The sequence below is a fragment of the Malus domestica genome, chromosome 09, assembly GCF_042453785.1.
Source record: "Malus domestica chromosome 09, GDT2T_hap1".
In the NCBI taxonomy this organism is placed as follows: domain Eukaryota; kingdom Viridiplantae; phylum Streptophyta; class Magnoliopsida; order Rosales; family Rosaceae; genus Malus; species Malus domestica.
Window position 1 is genome coordinate 8,692,501 of NC_091669.1, and position 27,577 is coordinate 8,720,077.

At 37.7% G+C, this 27,577-nt stretch overlaps 3 protein-coding genes across 5 annotated transcripts in view; all 3 read left to right on the plus strand.

Moving 5' to 3' along the window:
- The window catches only part of LOC103442953 (glycine-rich protein DOT1-like), a 16,674-nt gene extending 13,885 nt beyond the window's left edge, over positions 1-2,789 (plus strand). For 2 of the 3 annotated variants that reach the window (XM_070805264.1, XM_070805265.1), the window contains 2 exons: positions 1,457-1,573; positions 1,690-2,789. In XM_070805264.1, coding sequence (XP_070661365.1) covers positions 1,729-2,616 — 888 coding nt within the window. In that variant the 5' untranslated portion in view covers positions 1,457-1,573; positions 1,690-1,728 and the 3' untranslated portion in view covers positions 2,617-2,789. Of the gene's footprint in view, positions 1-666; positions 906-1,456; positions 1,574-1,689 lie in introns of those variants that run through there. The other variant, XM_029108013.2, reaches the window with a different exon arrangement.
- Positions 2,790-9,421: 6,632 nt separating this feature from the next.
- Positions 9,422-11,964, plus strand: LOC139187753 (uncharacterized). The gene is made up of 6 exons (XM_070804333.1): positions 9,422-9,967; positions 10,061-10,111; positions 10,189-10,559; positions 11,016-11,571; positions 11,669-11,749; positions 11,839-11,964. The coding sequence occupies exons 1-6, from the start codon at positions 9,422-9,424 to the stop codon at positions 11,962-11,964; spliced, it is 1,731 nt and encodes a 576-aa protein (XP_070660434.1).
- Positions 11,965-23,024: 11,060 nt separating this feature from the next.
- Positions 23,025-27,124, plus strand: LOC103442684 (uncharacterized). Its single transcript, XM_008381501.4, has 7 exons — positions 23,025-24,240; positions 24,778-24,894; positions 25,591-25,769; positions 26,013-26,106; positions 26,245-26,322; positions 26,472-26,573; positions 26,668-27,124. The coding sequence occupies exons 1-7, from the start codon at positions 23,761-23,763 to the stop codon at positions 26,800-26,802; spliced, it is 1,185 nt and encodes a 394-aa protein (XP_008379723.1). The 5' UTR covers positions 23,025-23,760; the 3' UTR covers positions 26,803-27,124.
- Positions 27,125-27,577: the final 453 nt, after the last annotated feature.

A 27,577-nucleotide genomic window follows, 5' to 3' on the forward strand; every position in this document is an offset into this window, starting at 1 on the left:
CACACAACTGACAAAAGTAGTGCAATTCACATGTTTTATGTAAAGCCCGATATTCAGCTTCGGTGAGTGATCTGTTTGTGAAGCTCAATAACCTCACGTTTCTATTTGCAAAGTATTGTTCAAGTATTAAGTTTGAAAATTCATCGAAGTAAAAATGCTTGTTGTGACTATAAATCTCACATCTGTTGAACAACTAGGAAATTATGAACTGCAAGGGCCAAACTTGGACGAGTAAACTATTGCAACCCTCCAACAATGTCTACGAAACGATTAGGGTATCTGATAATGGTTCTCTATATCCTAATACAATTATAATCCTATAAGTTCAGCTAAGTCTATTACTCAATAAATACAGCTAAGTCTATTATAATTATAAGTTACTCAAGTTGTTGAATTGCTTGAATATTCCTATTCTTCTGCACTAACCGACTGAACACAAATTAAGTCTCGAAAACTCTGTGAACTCGGGAGGCCACATGCCAACACAAACCCTCTCTGCTGAGCTCAATCTATACACGTGTCTCTTTTTACACTCTTTCGATCCAGATGAAGTGATAACTGAGACAGGCACATGCACAAAGCCTATGTGCCAACCTTTTCAGTAGCCAAGTAACTATCTAAGTGTTCAGATCTCTGTTCTCATCCCATCTACCCAATTTAATGGCGGTTTCGTATTTCACTACTCCTCCTGCAATATAAATAAAGCCAAGCAAAAGCCTGGAAAAAGCATTGGAGTTCTCAAAGATCTCCATCCATAGAGACATTTCCTTCTGAGTGTGGTTTTGTGAGTATTATGTTTGTGAAGAAAAAAATGAATCGTTTCCTGCGCCTGCAGCTGCTTGCGCTCGTTCTCATTTTTTCTTCTGTGGGTGCTCAAGTAGTGCCTCAGGATCATGAGACCAAAGGTTTCTCATCATATCCATGATCATCACCTTCCATGCATATTATTTTCCTTTTGTTCTTTCATTTCTTTGGTTTAACGTTCGCAGCTGCATGAAATGTCTCGCATCATAAAATGTCTCACGTTATAAGCTTTTCAAACTTTGCATACTAATTAATACGTAATTTGAACTATTTTTCGTACAACTATTATTTTTATGGTGGAACTTACACTAACAGTATTTTAGTATCCTCTTTTCAAGATTTTCAAACACCAAATCCAATTTATTACATTTCTTACTGCATGTTTATATTTGACGAATAAGTGAAAAGAAAATAAAAAATGAAAAATAAAAATAAAATAAAAGAAGATGGTTATAAAATTCTAGTGTAAAAATGGTTATGCAAGATGATTGGCAGAAGTTGATTATTGCATGACGTAAATAATTTTTTTCTTAAGAAAAATATTCTCATGGTTAATTCCTAAATTGCATGCATATTTAGGGTTTTAAATACTAGTTCACTGATCAGGTTTTAAATACTAGTTCACTGATCAGTACATATATGACTTGCGCAGGAAATGGGGAAGACAAGACGGTAGACGATTGCATTCATTACCAGGGCTTCGGTCGACGTGGTAGGTGTGCTAGCTACGCTGCTAACCCTAAAACTGAAGAAGCCACACTAGAAACACGTAAGTAAACCTTATGAAATTTTCTTTCCCATTATTATAGTATTTGGATTAATTTTATCTATTTCAATGCTTAAAACAAGATGATCATATTCTTGCAATGAATTTCATTTGTTTAGAGGACATTAACCATCAACGCCCTGGGCATCACGGTGGGCATGGAGGTAAAAATGGTGTTCAAACTATCGGTGGTGGAGGACAAGGAGGGGGTCAAGTTGGTGGTGGTACTGGATATGGAGGAGGACAAGGGGGTGGAAAAGGTGGAGGTGGATACGGTGGCGGTGGACAAGGAGGTGGTCAAGGAGGCAGCCACAGCGGTGGACAAGGGGGTGGTAAAGGAGCCGGTGGACAAGGGGGTGGTAAAGGGGCCGGTGGACAAGAGGGTGGACAAGGAGGTGGTCAAGGAGGCAGCCACGGCGGCGGACAAGGGGGTGGTGGTAAAGGAGGAGGCAGTGGTGGTGGACAAGGCGGTGGAAAAGGCGGTGGCGGTGGAGGAGGGGGTAGTGGATATGGAGGCGGTAAAGGTGGTGGTGGACAAGGAGGAAGTGGAGGTGGCCAAGGTGGTGGTAAAGGAGGTGGTGGCGGACAAGGAGGAGGAGGTGGTGGATATGGTGGTGGGGGTAAGGGCGGTGGAGGTCAAGGACGAGGAGGTAAAGGAGGAGGTGGCAGTGGTCACGGAGGTGGAAAAGGCGGAGGTGGAAGCGGTGGTGGTCAAGGACAAGGAGGTGGTAGCGGCCATGGAGGTGGAAAAGGTGGAGGCGGAGGTGGAAGAGGTGGCCAAGGAGGTGGATATGGTGGTGGTAGTGGAGACGGTCAAGGACAAGGAGGTGGTAAAGGAGGAGCTGGCAGAGGCCATGGAGGTGGAAAAGGTGGAGGCGGAGGTGGTAGAGGCGGTGGCAGTGGTGGGCATCAAGGTGGTAAAGGTGGTGGCAGTGGTGGCAGTGGTGGATACGGTAGTGGCAGCAGTGGTAGCCATGGCGGTGGTTATTAATTCTAGCCATAGAAAGGAAACTGAAGTGATCCACCAAATCAGGGTAGCTCAGTAAATTAAGAATAAAAACTTTTGTCGCCCAGTGTATGTATGTCGAGTGTTTGAGGAAAACATGAGTAAGCTGCGTCTGTGGGTTCTTGTATGTATGTATGTTCCATAGTCGATAACCTTTAATCGAGGCATGCATGTACTCTTTCTTTTATATATATATTAACATGTTTGCACCGACCTTCTTATAACCTCAAATGATGTATGCTTAAATGGTGCCACGCTTGACTAGTGACACTCAAGTTATTTCCCAACATTCACAATATATCAACGATCGAGTATAAACTGCAGAAAAATATGAAGGGCAAGGTTATAAATTCTGCAGTTCTATAACATGCGTTAGTAAAAATAGATTAATGAGTGAAATAACAGCAAAGTTTGTACTGGGAATTAAAGAGAATGATAGAGAGGATATTAATGAGATTTGGATGATTCAGTCCCCATCTAAATAAAATGTTGCAGGTTGAGTACAATTGAATCGTTTTTTCCACTTTTAGCTTTGTTACAAGGATAAGATTCCTTTAACCTACTCTTATTGGCTTATACTTCTCCTTGATCCACCCTTTAAAGCTAATTAAATTGTTAATAAATTGTTATACATGATTTTCAAAGAGGGGTTGGTGCACATATAATTTGGGAATCATGTCGGTGCTTCTTAGCCCAACCATGCATGCATATTCGTAACATTTTACCGTTGACATGCACATGCATAAACAATAAGTCAATTTTGGTCCTCTTGCTTTAAGAGACAAACGGATCTCTTGCAACAACCACAAAAAGTATGATATAAACCATCATCACGTCGACTTAACCACCAAAAAATGAAACGTACTAAATCTTACACATCCGAGAATTCAAATCTTTATGGAAAACATCGAGGTATATCATCTTGGTTACCTTTGTTTTCTTTGTCAACAACTACACGTGCCTTACTTTCACTTTACAAGGAAAATTGACGTGCAAGAGCGAATAGTGTTATGGGTGCGTAGTTGCTTATGCTCAAATATGCAATAACAATCAAAGAATCATTCACCACCACGGAGACTATTGCCACATCTTCCTTCTATTGATATTGTTCTACACCATCACTACCAACCTATGTAGCAACATCACCTATATTTTCAAATTTATGGTGCAAGTGCTAGTGCGACCATGTAACAGGGAGCAACATGCCTAAGGAGACTTAGCTGTAGGGGGTATATGATCAATGTGCCAGTCTTTTTGCTCGCATGAGGTGAAATCGAGAAAAATAAACGCATGAGATTAAACAATTTGGACGTTATTGGGCCATAAATAAAATAAGACATGTTATGGGGATAATATATTTTTGTTCACACAAAGTTATACGACTCCGGTCCACCAACTTCTAAGCCCCATCAAGAATTCTATCCTAGAGCTTGGACGACACCGATTTCACTTCACACATGTCTGATGGCTTGGACTTAAACTTCCTCGAAGAGCACCTATCACATAGACGAACAAATCCGAGAATATCTCACCTCCTTAAATGTCAATGAACGCGGCATCTGAGAGATTAATATCACCGCATCAATTGTGCAAAATGCCATAGGACACAGTTGAATGCCACCAACCAAGAATAGTAGTTATTTAAAACGCATCAATTGCTTCTTCTCCACTACCTGTAAATAGAGTCAAAGGCCTACAAGATGAGGATCTTTGTCAAAATCAATCTTTACGATTATACAAACCTCAAGTGATTCTCCAATTAATCAACCCAACTGCTTTTCAGCACAACCCAAATTGCTCTTCAGTAGCTTTTCTAGTATAATCTCAAAGCCTTCCTTCAAAGCAAACACTGCCTACGATCCCTGAAATGTAAAACTTTTACAACTCTGTCACCCCTAGTATGATTTGGTTGATGTGCAATTCCAACCACCATGATCACCTATTTGATCGCAATGTTTCCTTTTTAGTCCAGTCCAATAGTAGTGACCTCGATGGACTCCTCTAGCATTATCTTGGCCTAACATGCATGAATCTCGCTAGAGTTTAATGTTTAGTCTATCTAATTTTCAAGTCACGTAGATTGGCTCATTAGCCTAGAATTACTTTTGTAAACGTTTGTAATCTCAATTACATCAAAAAATGATTACATCTAGTTCCCCGCCTTTATTTTCATTTCTACTTTCATTTTTAGTTATTACTTAGGCATGCACTTATTTTGCATTGGCTTCACGTCATCGTTCACTCAAGGCATAATAAAAAAAACTTAACCGAACCATTGGTCTCATTTGATGCACAATCCTTTGGTCAAGAAGTCAAATCAACGCACAAGCATAACACAATTCTATACACTATTGTTTGTTGGCAACCTCCAACAGTGGAACACCTATTCTCTTTTTCTCTCGAGCCATTTTATAACACTAAAACCAAAAAACAACACTCAAGATAAATAAGTGTTGAACCCAGTCAAGCTCCGAGTTTTGATACTATTAGGACGTGCCAATACACAAATTTATGGGCTTGGTAGAAATAAGGAGAAAAACTGACAGTTCATTTTTTTCAACGGTGCAGTTACAGCCAAGTGTGGCATGTGCCGAGCCTTATAAAGATGCTTCCTCTCCCATCTCGTCGTTCTGTACAAGGGTTGCAATCACCAACCCTCTCATCTCCATTTTTTAAAAGAGTAAGTTGGTGCCATTAATTTGACCCTGTTGTCATTGCCTATTCTAAAGGGTTTGATGGAAAAATATTGTTAAAGGTTTTGTCTCATACTCACACCCTGGTAGTCAACTTATGTAAGTTAAGTACAATTGACGATGTGTTAATTATGTCTGATTGTGACTTATTAACTACAATAAGAAAAATTAACCGGAGGGCATATGTTCTCTAACTCACTCATTTTTGCTGATCAGCTTGCTATTTAGGCCATCTCCAACCGATGGCTGGTCAGAGAACTCATTTTAGACCTCTGGCCCACCAAGATATTAATATTTTAATTAACAGTACAAGGCCATATTTGCCTCCATCTCCAACCGAGGGCCATATGGCTCGTTTTAGCCCTGTCACAAAAAACTGTCTTTAACCGAGGGTCAAAGGGTCATAGGGCCAAATACAATTTATTATTTAAAACCTACAACTTAAATTCAAATCCAACGGCTAGGTGACGTCAGCTAGCCGTTGGATTTGAATTTATTTTTCTATAAATAGGGTGGATATTGGCTATAATTCACAACTTTGAATTCAATCTATTTCAATTCAATCTCTTTCAATTTAAGTTTGCAATGAATTCCAACTTTGGATCCTCTTCGGATTCCAACTGGGGGTCCTCATCTAATTCCAAATTGGAAGAAAAATGGGCGCAAATGAGATGAGAAGATGAGAAGCCTGATGAAGAAGTTCAAGTAAGGCGAAACAAACAAAACAGAGCAGCAACCATGGCTGCGGCCATGGTGTGTCAACCAACTGAGGAACAACCTCAATGGGGTGGTTTTGTTGCTAGTTGCTCTTACAAACCACAAAACAGAGAGATAATGCATGCCAATCTGATGAACAACTACTTCAACACCAACCTGGTGTACACAAAAGAGGATTTCAGACGTTGCTTCCGGATGAGGCGTCATGTCTTCGAGCGTTTACTTCGTGATGTCCAGCAGGTCAATCTATACTTTCGACAGAAGCGGGACAAAGCAGGCTACCCTGGTTTCTCACCTCATCAGAAGGTTACTGTTGCACTCTGAATGATGACTTATGGCTCCCCAGCTAATTCGATGGATGAAACCCATGGTATGTCTGAGTCTACATGCCTTGATACTCTTGAACAATTATGTGACACAATTGTTTAAGTTTACAAAGACGAGTACATCTGCGAGCCAAATCAAGAAGATCTAAATCTGCTCATTCGCAAAGCTGAAGATCGTGGGTTTCCGGGCATGATAGGGTCATTAGACTGCATGCATTGGGATTGAAAGAACTGTCCCACCGTATTGCAAAGAGGCTTCTGCGGAAGGTCGAGAAAGGCAACTATTGTGTTAGAGGCAGTTGCCTCATATGACACATGGATCTAGCATGCTTTCTTTGGAGTCCCTGGATCCCAAAATGACATTACAGTTTTTGGGTGTTTACCCCTTTTTAATCGCCTGACGGAAGGTAAAACACCTCAACTTGACTACTACATCAATGGTCGTCAATACAATATGGGGTATTACTTGGCAGATGGCATCTACCCAAAGTGGGCGACACTTATCAAAGCAATTCCAAACCCTACGAATAACACAGAAAAGTTGTTTACCTTACACTAAGAGGCATACCAGAAAGATGTTGAGAGAGCTTTCGGTATTCTACAAGCACGGTGGAATATCATTAGTGAACTGGCAAGAGGGTGGAGTCGAGAAAATTTGGACTCCATCATGATGTCTTGCATCATATTACACAATAGGATAGTGGAGGATGAGCGAGATAGGTATATTGATGGAGAGTCCGATGACGACCGAGAAGATCCAAATAGGTCAAGAAGGGCTTGTGCAAAAATATATGATGGGCCTAATTTGCCATTCAATCCAAGAACCGGTAGTATATCTATAAATGAGTACATGAGGCGCTATAGAATGATATGTTCCCGTGCCATAAACAAGTACCTACAAGTTACAACAGGATCTTGTTGCACATCTTTGGGCCAAAAGAAACATGGAGTAGGCGTTTAAGTTTTATGTTGTTAAATGTTTTTAAAATGTTGTTTAAGTTTCATGTTGTTAAATGTTTTTTTATTTTGTATAATTTTTATGTTGGTTAATGTTATTTAATGTTGTTTCATATTGTTTAATGTTGTTTCATGGTACTTAATTTAATTTCATGTTGTATAACGGCTTAGGAAGTTATAGGAAAAAAATAGAATTTAAAAAAAAATATGAAATAAATTTTGTAAAATAGAAGTTATAGGAAAAAAAATAGAATTTTAAAAAAATATGAAACAAATTTTGTAAAATAGAAGTTATAGGAAAAAAATAGAATTTAAAAAAATATATGAAACAAATTTTGTAAAATAGAAGTTATAGGAAAAAAAATTTTGTAAATAAAAAAAATAAGTAAAACTGTAAAAATAAAAAATAACGGCTAGCTGCTAGCCGTTGCATTTGAAAATTTGGCCTAGCATTCATGGCCAGTCCGGGGCTGGCTAGCTGGCTGGATTGGGCCAGTCCTTTGGCCTTTTGGCCCTTTTAGATTCCGTGGGGCCCACGAGCCCTCTGGCCTAGCCCTCGATTGGAGACAATTTTTGGGCTATTTTCGACCATCTGGCCCTCTTGACCCTTCGGTTGGAGATGGCCTTAGTTATGGGAATGTGAATAATGTCCGAGATCAGAAGTTTATTAAATATGTATATGTTTATAAAGAGTTATGTTATTTCTTGTACCGCTAATTGAATTTATGGGCGAAACATTTATGGTATTACCGTATCAGAGTAAGGTGATTTACATGCAAAGCCTAATGGTCACACATTCATGTAATATGTTTGAAAATTCACTATTAGTCAGATGGCGCGTGAGGATGTGAAGAAATGTATCATATTGTAAGTTTATCAAAAGATATGAAATGTCCCACATTAAAAGTTTACCAAACCTCACGTGTGCTTATACAGATTATGGAGTTGTATTTTAATTTCTTCAATAACGATTAAGTAGTCGTACACGTCTTATTTTTATGATAATAAGGAAATTCTAACAAATCAACCACATGTTGAAGTATGCATCTATAATTTGAATGAGGATCCTCTCCAAATCTTATTTGTGAGGATTTCGGGGATCCTCCAATCACATTCGTTCATCGTACATCGTGCGATCAGTTTTCATCAGGTACTGTTTATATTTAATTTTAAATAAAAAGATTTATAATGATTTATAACTGCACGATATATGATGAACGAATGTGATTGGAGAATCTTCGATATCCTCACAAAGATGATCCGAAGATAATCCACATTCCTATAATTTTGCCTATATTAACAATTGACGCTCACAGATCGAGACACGTGTGAATGTATATTGAGACCTAACCTTGATCTTCCACTATTCAGAATGCATGATGGTGCACGTACCAACAATATGTAGGTTAATTGTTACCAAAAGTTTGACCAAAACAAATATTAAAAGGAGGTTTAGACCAAGACAACGAAAATGGTGGACAGATGTCACACTTTGTCCAATAAACAAACTATTCGTCCAAACTTCTACTAACATCCACATATAAAAACATATATTAGGGTACGTACCTATTCCCTCATAAGATTTTTAATAAATGGGAGAGGATTAGAGGTCTTCGTCCGCATTCCGAGGGAGAGAGGCCGGCAGCCGAAAATGTTTCTATTTATTTATTTTCTTTGGTGTTATGATTAGGAACCAGATTTATTATAATTCAAAATATTTTTGTTAGTTGGACGATTACTCATAAAGCTTGGAAACCGGAGAGGAAGCTTCGACCCAGGCTTCTTATTACTTGCAATCTTGGATTACATTGTTCCCTATATCAAGCTAGTTTTGTTGAGAAAACTAATTAATTTAAATCAACAATTAAGCAGAAAACAATCAAACAAAAGCCGATGAAGTAGTAGTCAATTAATTGGCACTTGCCCAAACGGTGCAACGTCGGTGGTCTAATCGAATCCAAGGGTTGGAAGATCATTCCGGAGTTTGGCAGAAGGATGCGAGAGGTATTCAAGATATTGTAGTGAATTATTTCACTTCTCTATTCAAATCTGGAGATAGTAGGCAAGGAGGTGAGGTGGCAGGTTGTGCGTTAATGATCGGGATAATGAGGATTTAATTCGGCCTTTTATGAGTGAGGAAATTCGGGAGGCAATGTTTCAGATTCTGCCTACTAAATCTCCTAGTCCTGATGGTTTTACAGCTAGCTTTTTCCAGGATCATTGGGAGGTAGTGGGTGGTGATGTAATCAACATGGTGCAAGCTTTTCATCAATCGGGAAGGTTACTGCAGAAGTTTAACCATACACATATCGTTTTGATCCTGAAGGTCAAGGTTCCACGGAGAATGACGGAGTTGAGACCTATTTCTTTATGTAATGTAGTTTATAAAATTATTGCAAAGGTGTTAACAAGGAGGCTTAAATTGGTGATGGATAAGGTTATTAGTCATAATCAGTCAACTTTTATTTCTGGAAGACTGATTCATGACAATATTCTTGTAGTGCTTGAAATTTTGCATTCTCTCAAGCAAGGAGTGGAGGGGGAAGAGGGGAGAACGGCGATTAAGCTGGTTATGGCAAAAGTGTACGACCGGGTGGAATGGGGTTATTTGATTGAGGTTATGGGTAACTTGGGGTTTCATCCCAGATTTTGTGAATGGATACGGGAGTGTATATCTACGGTTTCGTACAGTGTTATGGTAAATGGTGTTCCATCTGGGTATTTTTGCCTAGAATAGGGTTTAAGACAAGATGATCCACTGTCTCCTTTTTTTTATTTCTTTTTTGTGCAGAAGCGCTTTCGGCTTTTATTCGAAGGAAAGGTGGAGGGCCAGCTTTGTGGGGTGCGAGTGGCGTTGGCTACCATTCCTATCACCCTTTTTTTTTTTCTTTTTTTTTACGGATGACTTAATATTGTAAGGCGAATGAAACGGAGGCGGAAGAGGTGATAAAGGTGTTGGAGGAATATGGGAAGGTATCCAGTCAGATTATTAACCTGGGGAAAAGTTCTATATATTTTGGTAAGGGTTGTCCGAAGAAAGTGAAGAAGAGAATTGTGCTGAGAATGAACATTCAGGCTAGGGATGGGTTTGGCAAATATTTGGGGATTCAGGCAAATTTTGGGCATTCTAAGAAAGCGGTGTTTGAATATGTTCAGAGAGGGATTGAGAGTTGTATTGATGGTTGGGCTGAGCAGTTTTTGTCACTTGCAAGGAATGAAATTTTGATAAAAATTGTTGCCATGGCTACCGAATCATGTTATGGCGTGCTTCAAATTACCAGTGGGAACTTGTAAGGAAATGGAACGCGTTATTGCTCAATTTTGGTGGAGAGGACAAGCGAACGCTAAAGGATGCCATTGGGTAGCATGGGAAAAATGACCATAAGTAAGAAGTTGGGAGGTTTAGGGTTCTGAGATCTTATGGGTTTTAACTTGGCTATGCTTGCCAAAATTAATTGGCGGGTGATACATACTCCGGACTCACTGCTTGGTGTGGTACTTCGAGAGAAGTATTTTCCTAACTCTTTATTTATGGAGGCCAATAAGCATAATAAATCATCATGGGGCTGGAAAAAGGTTTTATTAGGTCGACAAGTCCTTAACCGTGGGCTTCGGTGGCGGGTGGGCAATGGGTAATCCATTCAAATTGCTAGTGATCCATGGATTTCAAAGCCGCATTCTTTCAAACCAAGGTTACGGAATGGAGCTCCTAACCTGAAGGTATGTGAGTTCATTATTGATGATAGGAAACATTGGAAGATAGAGGAGGTCGCAAAGTTGGTGGTCCCAGAAGATTTGGAACTGATTCAGACTATCCCGATCAGTCGAAGTGGATGTCCGGATAAAAGGATATGGCATTACACGAAGAATGGGAGGTATTCCGTGCGCTCAGGATACCCTGTAGTGATGGAAATGATGAATAATGGAGAGTTTTGTCGTAAAGGGGGTGGCATGCCGAGTCCTTTAGGTGTGAAGGGCGGGACGTGGAAGTGTATTTGGGCCTTGATGGTGCCGAATAAAATTCGGTTTTTCATTTGGAAAGCCTGTTGTAAGGCGCTGGCAGTGCTGCATAACCTGGAGAGAAGGCGGATTCATGTGGTTAATAAATGTGAATTGTGTGGGACACCTAATGAAACTGAGACTCACATCTTTTTTGGATGTGAGTTTAGCCGTGTGTTTTGGTTTGGGACATCATTGCAACTTAATATGATGGATATGAGGGCAAGAGATTTTTTGGAAGGGTGGCAAATGGTAGTGGGAAGAATGGAATTGGAGAAGGATGCGGATTTGCTTCTACAGCAGGTGGCATTTGGGTTATGGAGAATTTGGAAGTGTAGGAATGCGGCGATATTCACTAAAACTCATAATTCTCCCACAAGTTGTTGTTGACTTGTGGCAGCAGCAAATAGAGGAGTTTCGTGAGGCCATAGGTGTGGACAGAGAGGAGCAGCAGTGGCAAAATGGGGCACAGGTGGAAGGTGTGAGTGGGTCGGCTACAGAGACCACTGAATCTCAATGGTGAAAGCCTGTGTTTGGTGAATTAAAATTGAACTGTGATGCTACTTGGAGGGGAGAGTCGAAGAGGGGGGAATTGGATGGGTGCTTCGCGATTTTGCAGGAATACCGAAGCTTGCGAGAGGCTTGGGCAGAGAACAATATGCGGCGGCAATTTTGGCAGAGACTGAAGCAATTTGAGAAGGGTTGGAGGCAGTTATTGATAGTGGGGCTATGGATGATGGTAGTAGGTTGGTGGTGGAATCGGATTCAGAGGGGTTGATTCAGATGTTGAATAAGGAGGCCATGGCTGATGCGTCTCTTGAGGTTTATCTCCATGACATTTGGAGAATGGCGACGTTATTCCAGTCGGTAAAGTTTTGCTTTACCCCTCAGCTATGTAATTGTGCAGCTCATTCAGTGGCGGCGTACGTTATTAAGCATGGTGGGAGATTTGGTTGGGATGAGTTAGGTCCAAAGTTTCTTTTCAACATCTTGGCAGAAGATGCAAATGTAGCTATTCGTAATTAAACTTTGTTTTCCAATAAAATCTTTTCTTTCGACAAAAAAAAAATTAATTGGCACTTTAATCTTCGTCGACTCTTGGAGCGGCTGGAAGACAAAAATAAGAGCTCCAAAGTGTGAAACAAAACAGGAAACCTCCTCCTTTGAAAACAACATCAACGGGAAACGCTCATCATCTTCTTGGGAGCAACTTCTTCATACAACCTCTCTCTCTCTCTCTCTCTCTTGAGAAGCATTTCAGTATTCCTAAAATATCGGGTTGTATGAGAGGTACTTCATACAACCTAAATTTCATTATGTACTGTTATTGTTTCACTTAAATTATTTGTTTTTACTGTAATATCTAGTAAAAGTGACACATATTAATCTACTCTCTCTCTCTCTCTCTCTCTCTCTCTCTCTCTCTCTCTCTCTCTCTCTCTCTCTCTCTCTCTCTCTCTCTCTCTCTCTCTCTCTCTCTCTCTCTCTCTCTCTCTCTCTCTCTCTCTCTCTCTCTCTCTCTCTCTCTCTCTCTCTCTCTCTCTCTGCATTTCAGTATTCCTAAAATATCGGGTTGTATGAGAAGTACTTCATATATCGGGTTGTATGAGAAGTACTTCATACAACCTAAATTTCATTATGTACTATTATTGTTTCACTTAAATTATTTGTTTTTACTGTAATATCTAATAAAAGTGACACATATTAATCTATTATTTATTCATTCTATAACACGTGGCAGTTACTTCCGAAACACATAAACATTTCTCTACTTCTGCCCTTTTTTATATTTTCCACTGCATTATTAATTGACTCCTCCACGCATCACTCTTCTTTCACTCTCTGTCTCGTCCATGCTTTTGGGTTTTCTTTGAGCAGCAATCACGGACAGTTATGAAGATCAAGAAGGAGAAATTAATAAGGTCTGTCATGAGTGCTAGTGCTAGTACTACTACTCACTCTTCCGAGAAGAAATTACATAGTTTTTTGAGGTATCATATTTATCATGTCTAGCTTATACGATCAACATGTGTGAGTGTTTCCGGTGGAGAATTCTTCGGTGGGCAAAAGATTTCGCGGCGTACATGGGAAAGCCAGGCATTTGTTATTCTTCTTCTTCTTCCTCTAATTCATCGTGTTTTTCATATTTCTTGTTATATTTATTTGCATGCACTTCTTCTTTTCTTTTTTCTTTTTTCAAATTCGGGAACATGAATATTGAGAAAGATTAACAAGAACTGTATTTGTAAACTATTCTTACAAGTACTCCAATGGTGATAGTTGATAGAAATCATGGCATAAGATTTGGCTGGTTTCCCAGGTCTTTCTCTTCTCTATCGGTGTCTCCAGTTATGAATTAATATTAATTTAGTATATTAATCTTTTCAATATAGTTCTTCACATTTAGCTATAGATACATTGCACACGATTTTTATGACTAAAGTCCAATATTCCTCGAAGATCCGATTTCTGTGTTGATGAACAAATTAACAAGAACAACCTTGGTGGTATTCCAACAAAAATAAAAATAAACAAGTTTTGTTTGTGAGTCTGCGAGGCATATTGTTGTTGGCATTATTGTTATCGAATTAATTATTGTTTTTTTTCTATTTATGAAATTATTGAGGGTTTGGGTAATTATGTAGCATTATTTGAAAGCCAACAACCATTTAAAATAAGTAATTGTTTCGTCCTTTTATTGGTGTAGTTTACTCCATATTTTTCCTAAATTAGTAGTTGGTAGAGTGACAAATTAATTAAAAAAAAAAGCATTATGTAGACATCTCATCAGCAATCTATCATCAAATTAATTAAGATAAATTACATAAAATTACCTTAATTATTAGATCAGTTACAGTTTCATATCTCATCTTTAAAAAATGTCAGTGTCATACCTCATTTTACGAATTTGTTACAATTTCATAATTTTCGTCAGTTTGTCTGTCAATTCTTCCGTGAGGTTCGGTGGTGTAGGAACATTTCTGGGTTTTTCGAATCGGCTTGGCAGGTGAGGTTGAGCTCGGCGTGGGTGCGGTGGATAGGTTCGTGAAGCATAAGGTTTGGAGCTTGCGGACGATGGCAGAGCCGACAAGGCTGCTGTTGCAGCGTGATAGGGAGAAAGGAAGAGAGAATACGGGAGGAAAGGAGAGAGAGGGGAGGGATGGTGGTTCTGGGCACAGTGAGAGAGAGAGAGGTGCGGGAGGAAGGAGATTACGGGTGGGTGAGGTTGGTTTTTATTAGGGGTGGGTCCCCCATACAAAAAAATATTAAATTATTACATGTTTTTATTTTTTCAGTTTTTAATATTTAATTAATTTTTTAATAGAGGGTGGGTTCCTTCTCAAGCCACATCACTATTTAACGAAATAATTGTCAGTTATTTAACGGAATAATTGACAGATAAACTGACGGAATGTATGAAATTGCTTTTTTTTTTTAAGTACATCGATATTTTTACACTAAGGGGAGAGAGAGTTCGATTAAGTAACATAATGAACAACCTAATTTAGTACCAAATTTATCATCCATGAGATTTGAACCTAAGACCTCTCACTTCCAAGTGAAGAGGAATACCACCAGACCGTAATACTAAGTGGCAGGGTGAAATACTATTTTTCTTTTATTTAATTATATATGGAGTGTAAATTAGGTTTAGGATGCGCTAAAATGTTGCTTTTCTCACAAATTTACTTAGTTTCCCAACAAATTCGCTCGATATACGAGTGTATGATTCTAGAAGAAAAAAATGTAATACCATAAGAAATCATCTTAGTGAGTAAGATGTTATCAATCTTATCAGATTTACGTTGTCAAATATATATCTATATCGTCAAGATGCGAATTTTAAGAACACATATTTTAAAAAGAGAAAAAAATTTGAATTCATAATCTAACATAAACATGTTAAAAGGAACATTTCCTAGCAAACCATTTTATACCTCTACCAAACATGTTATAAGCATCGTTATGCACGTGAAATAACCTGTTTTGGTGTTTTGGTTTTTTTTCACTACAAACGATATTTTATACTAATATATACTAAAGAATGTAGAGATGATTTGAACTTGGAACACAGAGTTTGATATTTTTTTTTTCATATTTCATCAAACGCTCGAATTGAAACCTTAATTATTGTCAATTTTGCCTTGGGGAGTGAGTTTTTCTTCAGGTGCATCAATGCATTGCAGCAAGCCACATACACATCTTCTTGTACGTTGATAAACTGACACCTGTTTTGAGACACATCCCTTGTTTTCATTTAATTTTTAGGTTGGATTGAGACATCTTCTTTGAATTAATGGGTTAGAAATCATGGATGGAGTATGGTAATGCTAACTTACTAACTCACTAATTTCGTGTCGGATGGAAAGCTAACCTCTTTCAATATTGTACGCCATGCATTGCGCCCGAGGCTCGACGTTGTTTATATACTTCGACTTCCCTCCTTTCATTTCAATGTTTCTCGTTTCTTTGCACATTCTAATTAGGGTTATAATCCCAATTTAGCTATGAACAAAACTTTGTGATTTAGTCCTAATTATTTCATGAGAAATGCTAAGGAGACTCTCTCAAAAATAGAACTCTGCAACATCATGTTTTGGCACAATATTTTATAATGTTAGCATGAAAATTGACGTTAAAATATGAGGTGACAGAGAATTTATGAAAAGTCCAACTTTGAATGAGTCTCCTTAGCATTTCTCTTATCTTATAGTTTAGGGCAAGGATAAATCATTATACTGTGCAAGTTGTTTTGAGGTACGTAAATTAAGGTTTCCATCTATGATCTATGAAATATTTTATCAGCTAACTATATAGTTCATGCGTAATCATCCTCTTAATTTGATTATGGTTTTATGGGGAAGTGCATTAAAATATGGGAACTTTAACGAAAAGCTCCCCGTACTGTTTACTTTAACGAAAAACCACATTTTTACACTAAAAAGTCAATCCTGGTACTATTCACTTTACCCTTTATTTTGTCCTTATTATTAAAACTCAAAGTTTTCAAACCCTTTTCATTAGTTTTCCTTTAAAATATATATACGAGGCTTTGAATCGTCAACGACAAGAATGCATGCCTGGGAAGTTGCTTGATCAAGATTTGATTAAACTAATTCACTCCGTTTTGTTTATCATTGACATTAGTACGTAACGTGATCTTCAACCATCTCTATATACACGTGAATGACGTTGGTTTTCTCTATCTATATGCACATATGTGCATGTGTCTAAGTAAAGCTCTACAATTTTAAACGCCTCTAGTTATGTAAGGAGAAAAAGAACTTACATGTGTATTCCGGATTAATATGTGACCCTACATATAATAGGTATATATATATATATAAGGGACCAGCTAATGGCTTCGCTACGGTAGTCAATCCTTCAGATTAGGCATTTCAACCTCTCCCTAGCTACCATCATGTAATTGACCACTTACATAAATTAAGTATTGTAAACACAAAAGTCACTCGATTAGGAGTAAGCTTTTCCCCTATTTAAGCTCCATACCTTTGTCACCAAGTATATATTGAACTCCGGAGTTGGATCCAACTCCAAGCCTCCACGATTCAGATTTTAGGAGAGAAAGTCTTTGTTGAAGTATCCTTTGGACCACATTGCCCAACCCATTGCCCCTTAACCATTTTTCCATTACCCATGCCCACCAGCGAAAGGTTCATGGGCTTGTTCACAAGTCTCTATGGCTAATTGGCTACATCTCTGCTACTGTATTCTGTCTATGGACAACATGGTAGTCACTGTACCTGGAACACGAGCTATTACAACACGTTTTATAGTTGAAAGCATACTTTGGTTAACTACTCATCTTCAATGAACAACAAAAGCAACTACATCACTAAGCCAAGCTCCATCTTCATTCATTACATGATTGCAGGGATCCACAAGAGTATGGTTCGCTAGAAGATGCATATTGTAGGATTACGGTCTCGATGAACAAACTAGCACATAACAAAAGTAAGAATTGTAGGAGAGGCAAGGTTGCAGGGGCCTTCCAATTGTATATATATTACTACATTATAGTTAGGAAGAAACTGAAAAGAAAGTTGGGATAATACTTTTTGAGAAATTGGTTGTTTCTACAAATTTTAATTATTGAAATAATTAAAATCAAATAATGACGATATATCGATTAAATATTGTCCACATTATTGACCAACAACTGAAATTTGTATTTTTATTATTTGAGCCAATGTTCTAAAAAAGTAGGTCTTGTTTGATGGTATATGTGGGAAAAAGAGGGATGAAGAAATGATGTAGATCAGATAGCAAAGTTGATTGAAAATAAGTGGAAAGTCGCATAATGGAGCACGAGAACAAAGCTTTGCATTTTTGGACTCCTAATCTTTATCTTTATCACCATAATCCGATCGATCTAATGAAACATAAGCTTAGAAGTGATATCATGATGGGTTGTAACAACTTCAATATGTTTGAATTGGCTAGGGCACAAGCCGCACAACAGCAACAACAAAAACAAATTAAAAAGTACATAATAGCTATAAAATTATATGGTATGGGGTAGGGTCGTGGGCTCACGTAGCTTTAAAAACGGATCGGCTTTGTTCTTGTGCGGTTTGGTGTCCTGATTGCACTTTTGATTTGTATTAAAATGAATAGTGTTTTGGACCATCGTCGTCTCTAAATGGCTGTCATGTTATGTATATAACACTTGGTCACGTTCTGATTCTCCTACATAAACTGCCATTTGCATGGTCAAGAGGATTGGATCACTGATATTGTTACATTTTTATTTGGTTTTGTTGATCCTAAAAACTATTAAACCTATGTGGCGCGCATGCCGAATTATTAGTAAGCTAACTACGTCATTTGGTTGTGTGCGGGACGTGCCAACTCGTCGGCCGAGGAGTAAAATTTGTTGATGTTGCATTGGGAGCGTTGCTGACTTCTAAATCTCGCGACTGTGACTGAGGAAGGAATACTCTCAACATTCGGGTTCTAGAGCCTAAAGACAAGGTTGCTAGTTCTGCGAAGTTCAATATCAAATTCGACTTTCAATGTGCTGAATGTATTAACTTGTAACACCTCACTTCGTTGAAAAGGCTGATGAGGTGACCTCTGCCAATAAGGATTCGAAAATCCTTCTCGACCGAGACTTGGATAGATAACCAGTCGGCCTTGTCGTAGTGCTGTTTATCCAAACTGAAGGTGCTTCACGGTCGGCTGATTCTACGGCAACAGTGTTGTTTATCCAAACTAAAGATGTTCACCGGTTGCCTTCACAGTGCTGTTTATCCAAAATGAAGATGTGTTGGCAAAAAGGAAAAAAAAAAAATCTCAAGATGTTTGAGAGGTTTCGCGTAAAGCGAAGGTTTGCGCAGGGCAATTTGTGTGTTGAATTAGATGTCCCCTTCCAGTTGTTTGCAACTCTATATTTATAGTGGCTAATGTATTTGCTTGGCACGGCTAGATAGAGTTTGACTGCAACTCTAACTCGCTGAATAAAATTTGATCTGTGGCCTTTAAATTTCTTCGACCTCCAAATAAAGCCAATCCTGGCTTTATCACACCACATCATAAACCTAATCCACCTAGGCTTCTGATCTTATTAAAAAACTTCCAGCAGAAACCTTCACTTCAATCACACAAAAAGCCTATCTACCTAGGTTTGTTGTGTCATCATCTCAACCTAGGCTTATCACATCTCCACCAAAATCCAATCCAATCCAATCCAATCCTACTTAGGCTTCTTCATAATCTTTACCCATTCATGCAACATGATCCCGACCATACTTTAAATAAACAATAATCAGTTTGCACCACACATTTGCACGCCAGAACACCCAAGTCAGCTTGACTTGTGTTGCCATGTTTCCAGTTGGAAATATATATCTCATCTTTCATAATAAATTATTATTAAAAGATAATTATGATAAAACATCATAACATTATCCTCTAATAATAATAAAATGAATTATCTCCACTTTTTATCTAACGGTGTAAAACTATGCTCACTCAACTATCTTGATTGCACGGGCCGATAGTGTAAATTCGGGTCCAAACAGGTTTTTGGAACTGTAAAAATAGAGTGGGACAATTTGGCATCTTTGTTTTTTATTTTCTTCAACAATACTTGGTAATATAAAAAATAAATGACTGAGATTGAAAAAAGAATATCTAACTAGAGAAGAACTCAAATTTAAAAACTTATACTTTCGTAACACTGATAACAATATACTGGTTTGAAAATCTTTCACCTTCTATGCAAAATTTTCACAACTATCTATACAGATTTAATAATTATTGGTGTTTGTTTAACAATTAACACTTTTTCTTTACAGGAAAGGTGGTAGATTGTATGTCCAAATCATGGCATATATATGTAAGACATAATTAACAAAATAGTCAAAAAGGGAAGAGGCGCGGGACAAGTTTAGAACTGTAACAACATGTATATGGTAGAGTTTGCATGCAATCTTTGTCTACAGGGAAAGCAAGCTGCAAAGACCAATGCAAGAACTGTCAAAAAGTCTTTGCTTTGAAAATCTTTCTGTTAGATGCAAATGTTTCACAATTCAGGGTAAAAAGATTATTTGTTGCTGCCATATTACAAAAGTGGATGTGTTGGACTCTTCAGGCTGTTCGGATGAACACTATTTTTATTTGGCGACGAGGTCGCAGAAAAGGTATTTAACGGCATAAACCTGGTTTAATGCAATTTTTGCATAAATCCTCTCATTTCTCTCACAAAAGTGGCTCGAGCCATCTTTTGCATAAATTTGTTAAAAGCAATTTCTACCCCAAAGGTCAAAACTGCAATTTACTAATTATTAGGGTTCTTAATTAATACTACTGTTAGATGTTAATTTCTTTAGCAGTAATTTAGAACTACAACAATAATATGGGATGGTGAGTTTACATTCACAATTTTTTAACTTAGTTAATACTATTGTAACATATGATCATAGATGTGAGATCTACAGATACTTATTTCAGGCAACGAGTACAAGAAAGGTTTTCTTCTTATGTCCTACATCATTGAAACCTATCAATATGTGATTGAGTAGTAGTTGTATTGAGTACTATTACAACTACGTTTTGTTGCAATTGAGATGGTGACTTTGCTTATAGGCCATACAAGTTGCGTCCTACATGATAAAATCTATGATCTTGTCTTTGTAGTAAAGGAAAGAAGTAGGTGATAGCACGTCTAATGCATGATCGAAGATGATGATTTTTGTTGAGCACAAAGGAACCCATATTCATGTAACATGTAATGTTAGAGAGACTAATTATTTAAGTTAAATTTTGTAAACTATATGACGTGATTGTTGATAATTGAATTATTATTTAAATATTAATTAACGTGCTTGTTTTTAATTAATGATGCATTATATAATTTACAAATTTAGTCTAAATAAATTGATCTATCAAGTATTGAAATTTGATCCAACGGCTACAAATAGAAAAATAAAAAATCTCTCTAAAAATTATAATAATTATAACCGTTGAATCAAATTTTAATAATTCGGATTCATCGATCTACGGGTTTCAGTTGCACAGATCCAGAAAGGATCTGTGTTCATGTTGTTTTAGCTTCTTGTTAAAGTTTTATCGTGCTTTGTTTTGGAACCAGATCCTCTTCGATCTCCAAAAAACTGAACACTCTGAGCAATAAATCAGGAACGTTGAAATTTGATCCAATGGTTACAATTATTATAACCTTATAAAAATTTTCTGTTTGTAACTATTGGATCAAATTTCAACGGTTCAAGATCTTTGCTCAGGCTGCTCAGTTTTTAGGGATCCGGTTCCCTTTGTTTTTGTTTCCTTGTCCGTTTATCGGAAGCAACGAAAGCAACTGTATTTTTGCAGAGAGCTCTGAGTCTCTGACTTCCTACTGCAAGTGGGACCCGCAAACAAAAACCGGCCCAGCTTCTTGTATTCGTAACAACGGAGGCCGGCCCAGCACCCGAACCAAACACGTCCACATGTCCTCCCACGAATGACTAGTCGGGCTCCGGACAGCGGCAATCCGCTGCTTGTGAGTCCCACCTCATTTACCATGCACCCGGATCAGCAGACGTGTGTAGCCTTCGTACCACGATCACAACGTACAACTGTCAGAGCCTAAGCGGCGTTGTCCATCTTCGTACACGGTCTGATGATCAGGATCAAGAATGTAAGACACTCGCACGTGATTCAACCCGCCCTTTTTGGCGCGCTTAGAGGTTGTGGTCCCACAGAACGGGGCCCCACGAGACGTCCAGCTCACTAGCACTTCTGGTAATTATATCACGGGCCCTAAACAGTGTGCAGAAATGCCCTCCTCCTCATCCGTTGTCAATTCACTCGATTGTCAAACTAAAACGCGCTTCACCTTTCTGTCTAATCTGGATTAATTACAGTTAAATCTTTTTAGTCAAATTAACAGAGTACCGACTTGGATTTAGTTAAATGAGGTGAAGCAATGTGCTCTCCTTTCTGTATTTGAATTAATTTTTTTTTTGTTTCGTAATTTAATTGAATTTAAAATAGATTATGAATTTGGTTAAGAAGTTTTTTTAAATGATAGAAGCTGTTTTTAGAGAAAATTATTTTGAATTTCAAAAATACTTTACAGGATTAACTTTAATTTTTACTATAGGTTTCAAAAACATTTTCTCTAAAATTGGTTTTAGTCATTTAAAAGCACTCATAAACGAGCCATGTATTATAATTATTTTTTTGACATATGGGGGTTAAATTTTTAAATGGTAGGGAGAAAGAGGATTGGTGGTAATCGACCCCGCACCAAGGTGTAGAAATATTACTACTTTCCGCTACTACGGTAACATGTCATTTGTAGATTATATTATCGTTGTCTAAAAAGAAAAAGGAAAAATAACATATTGTGTGCATTGATAAATATATAATTACTTAAGCTGTAAGTCTCTTATAGATAACTAGATAGTAAGTTACCACTTAGTACTACAGTCTAATGATATTTCTCTTCACTTGTAATGAGAGGTCTTATGATCGATTTAAACCATATTATTGTTAGCCTATTGTGAGGTTTAACCCCAGTTTCCCTTCCGCTTAATATAGATAATATCGTTTGTTAAAAAAAAAAAAAACTAGATAGTAAGTTGATCTTGTAACACTTGATTTTTTTTAGTTAAAAAATTATCAAATTCGACTTATACATATGCAAAAAGTATATATTTTGTTGACTACAATATTAAATGAAATATTTAAGAATTTAGAGTGAACTGTCTAATATCAAAGTACCAAATCCATAAAAAAATTGTTAGAAACAAAAGGAGAAACGTCAATGGATTGAAATCAAATCCTGTCCGTTTCTCATTTTATTTTCAAATTATATTTTTTAGCTAAAATTGTCTAAACAAATAAAGTAACAAACAAAACAAACAAAACAAAAGAAGCCAAACCCAAAAAAATAAAAGGAAAGAGAAAACTCTGCATACACTGTGTGTGTGAAATTGTGAACGTCTGTCTTTTTTGGAAGGGGATCCTCTCTGGATTTCTTCCTTCTAATCTACTAAATTAGTGAATTTATATTATTGAAATTTGATTTAACGGTCATAAACAGGAGTTCACTTTAAAATTTATAATAACTTCAATTATTGGATTAAATTTTAATCGTACGGATCCACTGATTTGGTGAAGTAAGAGGAAATAATATGGAGATGATCCCTTTCCGTCTTTTTTCAGTGTCGACTGGCTCCAAAAACATTCAAAAGATATTTATAGAAAGAAATTTAATAGCAAAACACACCCACAACTAACTTATTTTACAAATTGGACCCCTCCCTCCTACTTCACTATTTTGTTTCCCACTTCATACCATCCATGTTTTCTGTTAAGCTTAAATTACCCCCTAATATTCGGACTTTCCTGCTAAACCACTTCTTAATCATCCAATTTCACTAATTACTTTTTAATCCTAAATTAGGATATTCTTGTCCTCTTGATTCAACCCCTATCTCAGGTGCCACTTTCTTTCCCCATTTTCCCTTTTCGTATTTCACATTGCAGGAAAAATCTCTTCTGGGTTTTGTTTCTTCTTTCCACCTTTCCTTTTTTTTTTTCTGGGTTTTTTTTGTCTGAAAATATTTATTTTTCTACAAAAAAAAGCCCACTAAAACTCTAAAAGGTTTTTCTTTTCATTTGTTTATTTTTTAATCTTTGATTTTTTTTTTTTTTTTTTTGGGTAGAGTATATATATTAATGGCAGAAAACAGACTTTCATGGCCATCACAAATGCTAGGTTTTTTGGGTGATAATTTTTTGTCCCTGACTCATCTTTCATCAAATCTTTAAGCAACCCAGCTGAAGAAATCAAACACCTTGTTCAAATTTCAAAGATTTTTTTCTCAGCCTATAAATTAAGACCAATTCCATGCATTTGTAGCTGCTGGGTTTTTTCTTGGTTGACATATCCTCTCTCTTTATCTCCTCTTTCTGTCTCCTCATCTTGATCCACCCCTCTGGAATCCCATTTCCAAAGAGATGTTTGGGACTCAGAGCAAGAGAGACCTGCCCCTGGAATTCCAATCCCAGATACCAATCTTGAGGCCCAGCATCCATGCCAGGAGGGCAAATCTGACTGTAAAATTCCAGGACCTTTACGGGTTTACAGTGGAAGGGAATGTGGATGATGTGAATGTGTTGAATGAGGTGAGAGAGAAGGTGAGGCAGCAGGGGAGGGAATGGTGGTCATTGGAGGCAAACAAAGGTGCAAATTGGTACTTGCAGACTTCTATTTCTGAAGGGAATTTGAAATCCTCCTTAAAGTTTTCAGCTTTGGGAAATTCGATCACTTTGAAGCGGCTGATTAGGAAGGGGATTCCACCGGTGCTCCGCCCCAAGGTGTGGTTTTCGCTGTCCGGGGCCGCCAAGAAGAAGTCCACCGTGCCGGAGAGCTATTACGATGACTTGATCAAGGCCACTGAGGGCAAGGTCACCCCTGCCACCAGGCAGATTGATCATGTGAGTTTCTTAATTTGCCCACTCATTTGGATTTTGCAATCATAAGTTTGTGGCAAAATGTTTGAATTTGATATTTTATTGGTTTGATTTTCTTGGTTTCAGCTTCCCTTTTGAGAGATGGAAGTAATTTTCAGGATGAATTTAGGAAAATATTTTTGATACTAGTGATATTTTGTAATCTAAATTGCTGGGAGGGGGATTCGAATTCGGGTGTATAGGGGGAGCGCATCCACTCTAGGGGGATTCGACTTTAGGTGCATAGGGGGAGCACATCCGCTCTAGCCAATCTAGCTATTCCCACGTCAGTGAATTTACGAAAATATTAGCTCTAGGTAACTTTGTGGATGATCTTTGGAAATGTTCATGTTTGCAGCATTTTTCTGTCTGCTTATTTTGTACCAATCCATTGGGGAATTCTCCTTTTAATTTTTACTCTAATGCTTAGAATTTATTTAAAATTATAGCTTATAGGTTGTAGCTGCATTGTCGTTGAATTTCTTCCACTTTCTGCAATTCATTCCTTGACTGTATGTGCAGGACCTCCCCCGGACCTTCCCCGGTCATCCATGGTTGGACACCCCAGAGGGTCATGCTGCTCTCCGACGTGTCCTTGTTGGGTATTCCTTCCGGGATTCTGATGTTGGATACTGTCAGGTGGTTCTCTTGAGCCTCTCGAAATACACATGTTTTAAAGTTGTGTGATTAACTGATTTATCACGGGCATGAAAGTGCCAAACATTTATATGTTACAGACTGATGTTCCAATTGCAGCATGTTCAAGACTCGACTTTTGTTAACCATATTATTGTTTTTGTTCAGATTAAGTTCAACGCTTTGATTTTCTTACTCTTTATGGCACCCTTTTTGTGTTTTACTTTCCTTTTCAGCTTCATTTGTTAGCTAGCATAATTTAAATTGCTCCCATTGAATATATCTTGTAGCCACACTTCTCTAATGAGAATGTCCTAAACAAAGAAAATAACAAAAATTGAATCTATTCGAATGGTTTCTCAAATACTTGTTACTACAGTACCTTTATGTTGTTTTTTCAGCCATCCCAATACCTTAGTTCACCAACTCATGTTGTATGCCCCACTGAAGTATGAGTTATTTCTCCTGTAAATTTCAATAGGGTTGACGGGAAAATTTTATCAATCACAATCTGCTTGTGTGTTCGTCCCCACTTGTCTTTATTTCTCGAGATAATATCTTATTTCATGTATTTTTCCAAGATAACTGATTTGAAACAACAAAGTTGGTCTTTCCTCTTTCTGTATTTTCATATGAATTATATTTACTTTTGGCTGCTGATGTTTACTTACCTGGAACGGTTCGACCTTCTTGCTGCAGGGCTTAAATTATGTTGCAGCATTGTTACTGCTTGTGATGAAAACAGAGGAAGATGCATTTTGGATGCTTGCAGTCCTCTTGGAAAATGTGTTAGTTAATGACTGCTATACAAATAATTTATCAGGATGCCATGTTGAACAAAGAGTTGTCAAGGAGTTCTTGGATAAAAAGTGCCCGAGGTATCTTGCTTTCGGTGACTTGCCTGTCTTATGTTTTACTTTCCCCTTGTGTATTTTTAAAAAGGAAAACTAATGAAAAGGGCTTGAAAACTTTGAGTTTTAATGATAAGGACAAAATAAAGGGTAAAGTGAATAGTACCAGGATTGACTTTTTAGTGTAAAAATGTGGTTTTTCGTTAAAATGAACAGTACCGGGTGCTTTTCATTAAAGTTCCCTTTTTAAAAATCGGAAGCAAAATGCAGGATAGCAGCACATTTGGAAGCAATGGAGTTTGATGTCTCCCTTGTGGCCACCGAGTGGTTTCTATGCCTCTTTTCTAAGAGCTTGCCTTCTGAGGTTAAACCAAACCAAATCTCTCTCTCTCTCTCTCTCTCTCTCTCTCTCTCTCTCTCTCTCTCTCTCTCTGTGTTAGAAACATGCTGTTAATTTCCGTGACTAACACTTTCATGGGGCTTGCTCTTTTTCTCTTTCAAGACTACTCTAAGGGTATGGGATGTCCTTTTCTACGAGGGGGCTAAAGTTCTATTTCACGTTGCTTTAGCAATCTTTAAGGTACAAGAACTTCAAACTTTGGCCTTTTTTGTTGCTCGTATTTGTTATGCCGATTTACTACCTCTTGACTGTCGATCATCTAAGTTCAGCTGAAATATTAGACATGATTACAGGAGAAGTTAGTCTGATTTTGTGATTTTCAATTGCAGATGAAGGAAGATCAGCTGCTTATAACCCATCATGTTGGAGATGTAATCAGTATTCTACAGAGAACCACCCATCACCTATTTGATCCTGATGAACTATTGACGGTAACGCATATCTCTACAACTGCTTATTTCCCCTGAAGAAATTTATATATTCTTCGTGTGAACCTTGTATCATATGGTGTCCACACTATTGCAGGTGGCATTTGATAAGATAGGTTCAATGACAACCAACACGATATCAAAGCAAAGGAAAAAGCAAGAACCAGCGGTGATGAAAGAGCTCGATCAGAGAATAAGACGCCTAAATTCCCTAAAACTGGACGAGAAATAGCATTTGCAGCATCGAGCTGATCAAGCTGCAAAAATGTCAGGCACCCTATTGGGGGCATTGTTCCCCTCGGGAGGAAAGAACCTGAAGTTGTCTCTCTCCTGCGTTTCTGTATGAAAGAAACAACCAAGTAAAAGAGAGTACCTGTTGTGTATTAGCATGTTGTAGTTGGAGGTGATCAAATGTAAATTTTCAACTGTTACCGTATATGTGATTAGATACGCTGCAAATTCGGGCATTGCCGCATTTTTATGCCCTGTAATTTTTGCTTCGATGCTGTTGTGCCTATAACTGTCACTCAATGAATTTCAATTTGTTCTACAAATCTAATCGTCTCAGAAAAATAAACTGTAAAATGGTTCTTTGTGAAATGCAGACATGGTAATCTGCAAAGAAATGTGGCAATATATAAATGCTTAAGCAGTGCTGTGATCATAATCTTGTGATGGAGGTCACGTGGGCGATAGATCTTAGCAAATATGTATTAAAGCGTAACACGCAGGGATTGCATGCTAAAATGTGTACTGTGGTGAACTGTTTGTTTTTGTTTTTGTGTCAGTTTTTTTTAGTTGTTAAGAGGGAGAGGGATTGAAATTGCACCAGGTGCATAGATATGATTGTTTTTTGTTATTACGGTAAAACGTCATTTGTAATACATCCTACTACCTCCATGACAAGTGAACAGGAACATGAAAATGTAGACTAGCCAATTTTGTTTCTATTCCACATATTATGAACAAAACATTTTTATGCATTTGTTTCTTTGGTAACTTTTGGT

Coding starts and splice junctions, on each gene's coding strand:
- LOC139187753 (XM_070804333.1), top strand. CDS start 9,422: ATGTTTCAGATTCTGCCTACTAAATCTCCTAGTCCTGATGGTTTTACA. Junction 10,112..10,188: donor TGGAGGGCCAGCTTTGTGGG/GTGCGAGTGGCG, acceptor TAATATTGTAAG/GCGAATGAAACGGAGGCGGA. Junction 11,572..11,668: donor CGGATTTGCTTCTACAGCAG/GTGGCATTTGGG, acceptor GACTTGTGGCAG/CAGCAAATAGAGGAGTTTCG.
- LOC103442684 (XM_008381501.4), top strand. CDS start 23,761: ATGTTTGGGACTCAGAGCAAGAGAGACCTGCCCCTGGAATTCCAATCC. Junction 26,323..26,471: donor TTGCTTTAGCAATCTTTAAG/GTACAAGAACTT, acceptor TTTCAATTGCAG/ATGAAGGAAGATCAGCTGCT. Junction 26,574..26,667: donor ATCCTGATGAACTATTGACG/GTAACGCATATC, acceptor ACACTATTGCAG/GTGGCATTTGATAAGATAGG.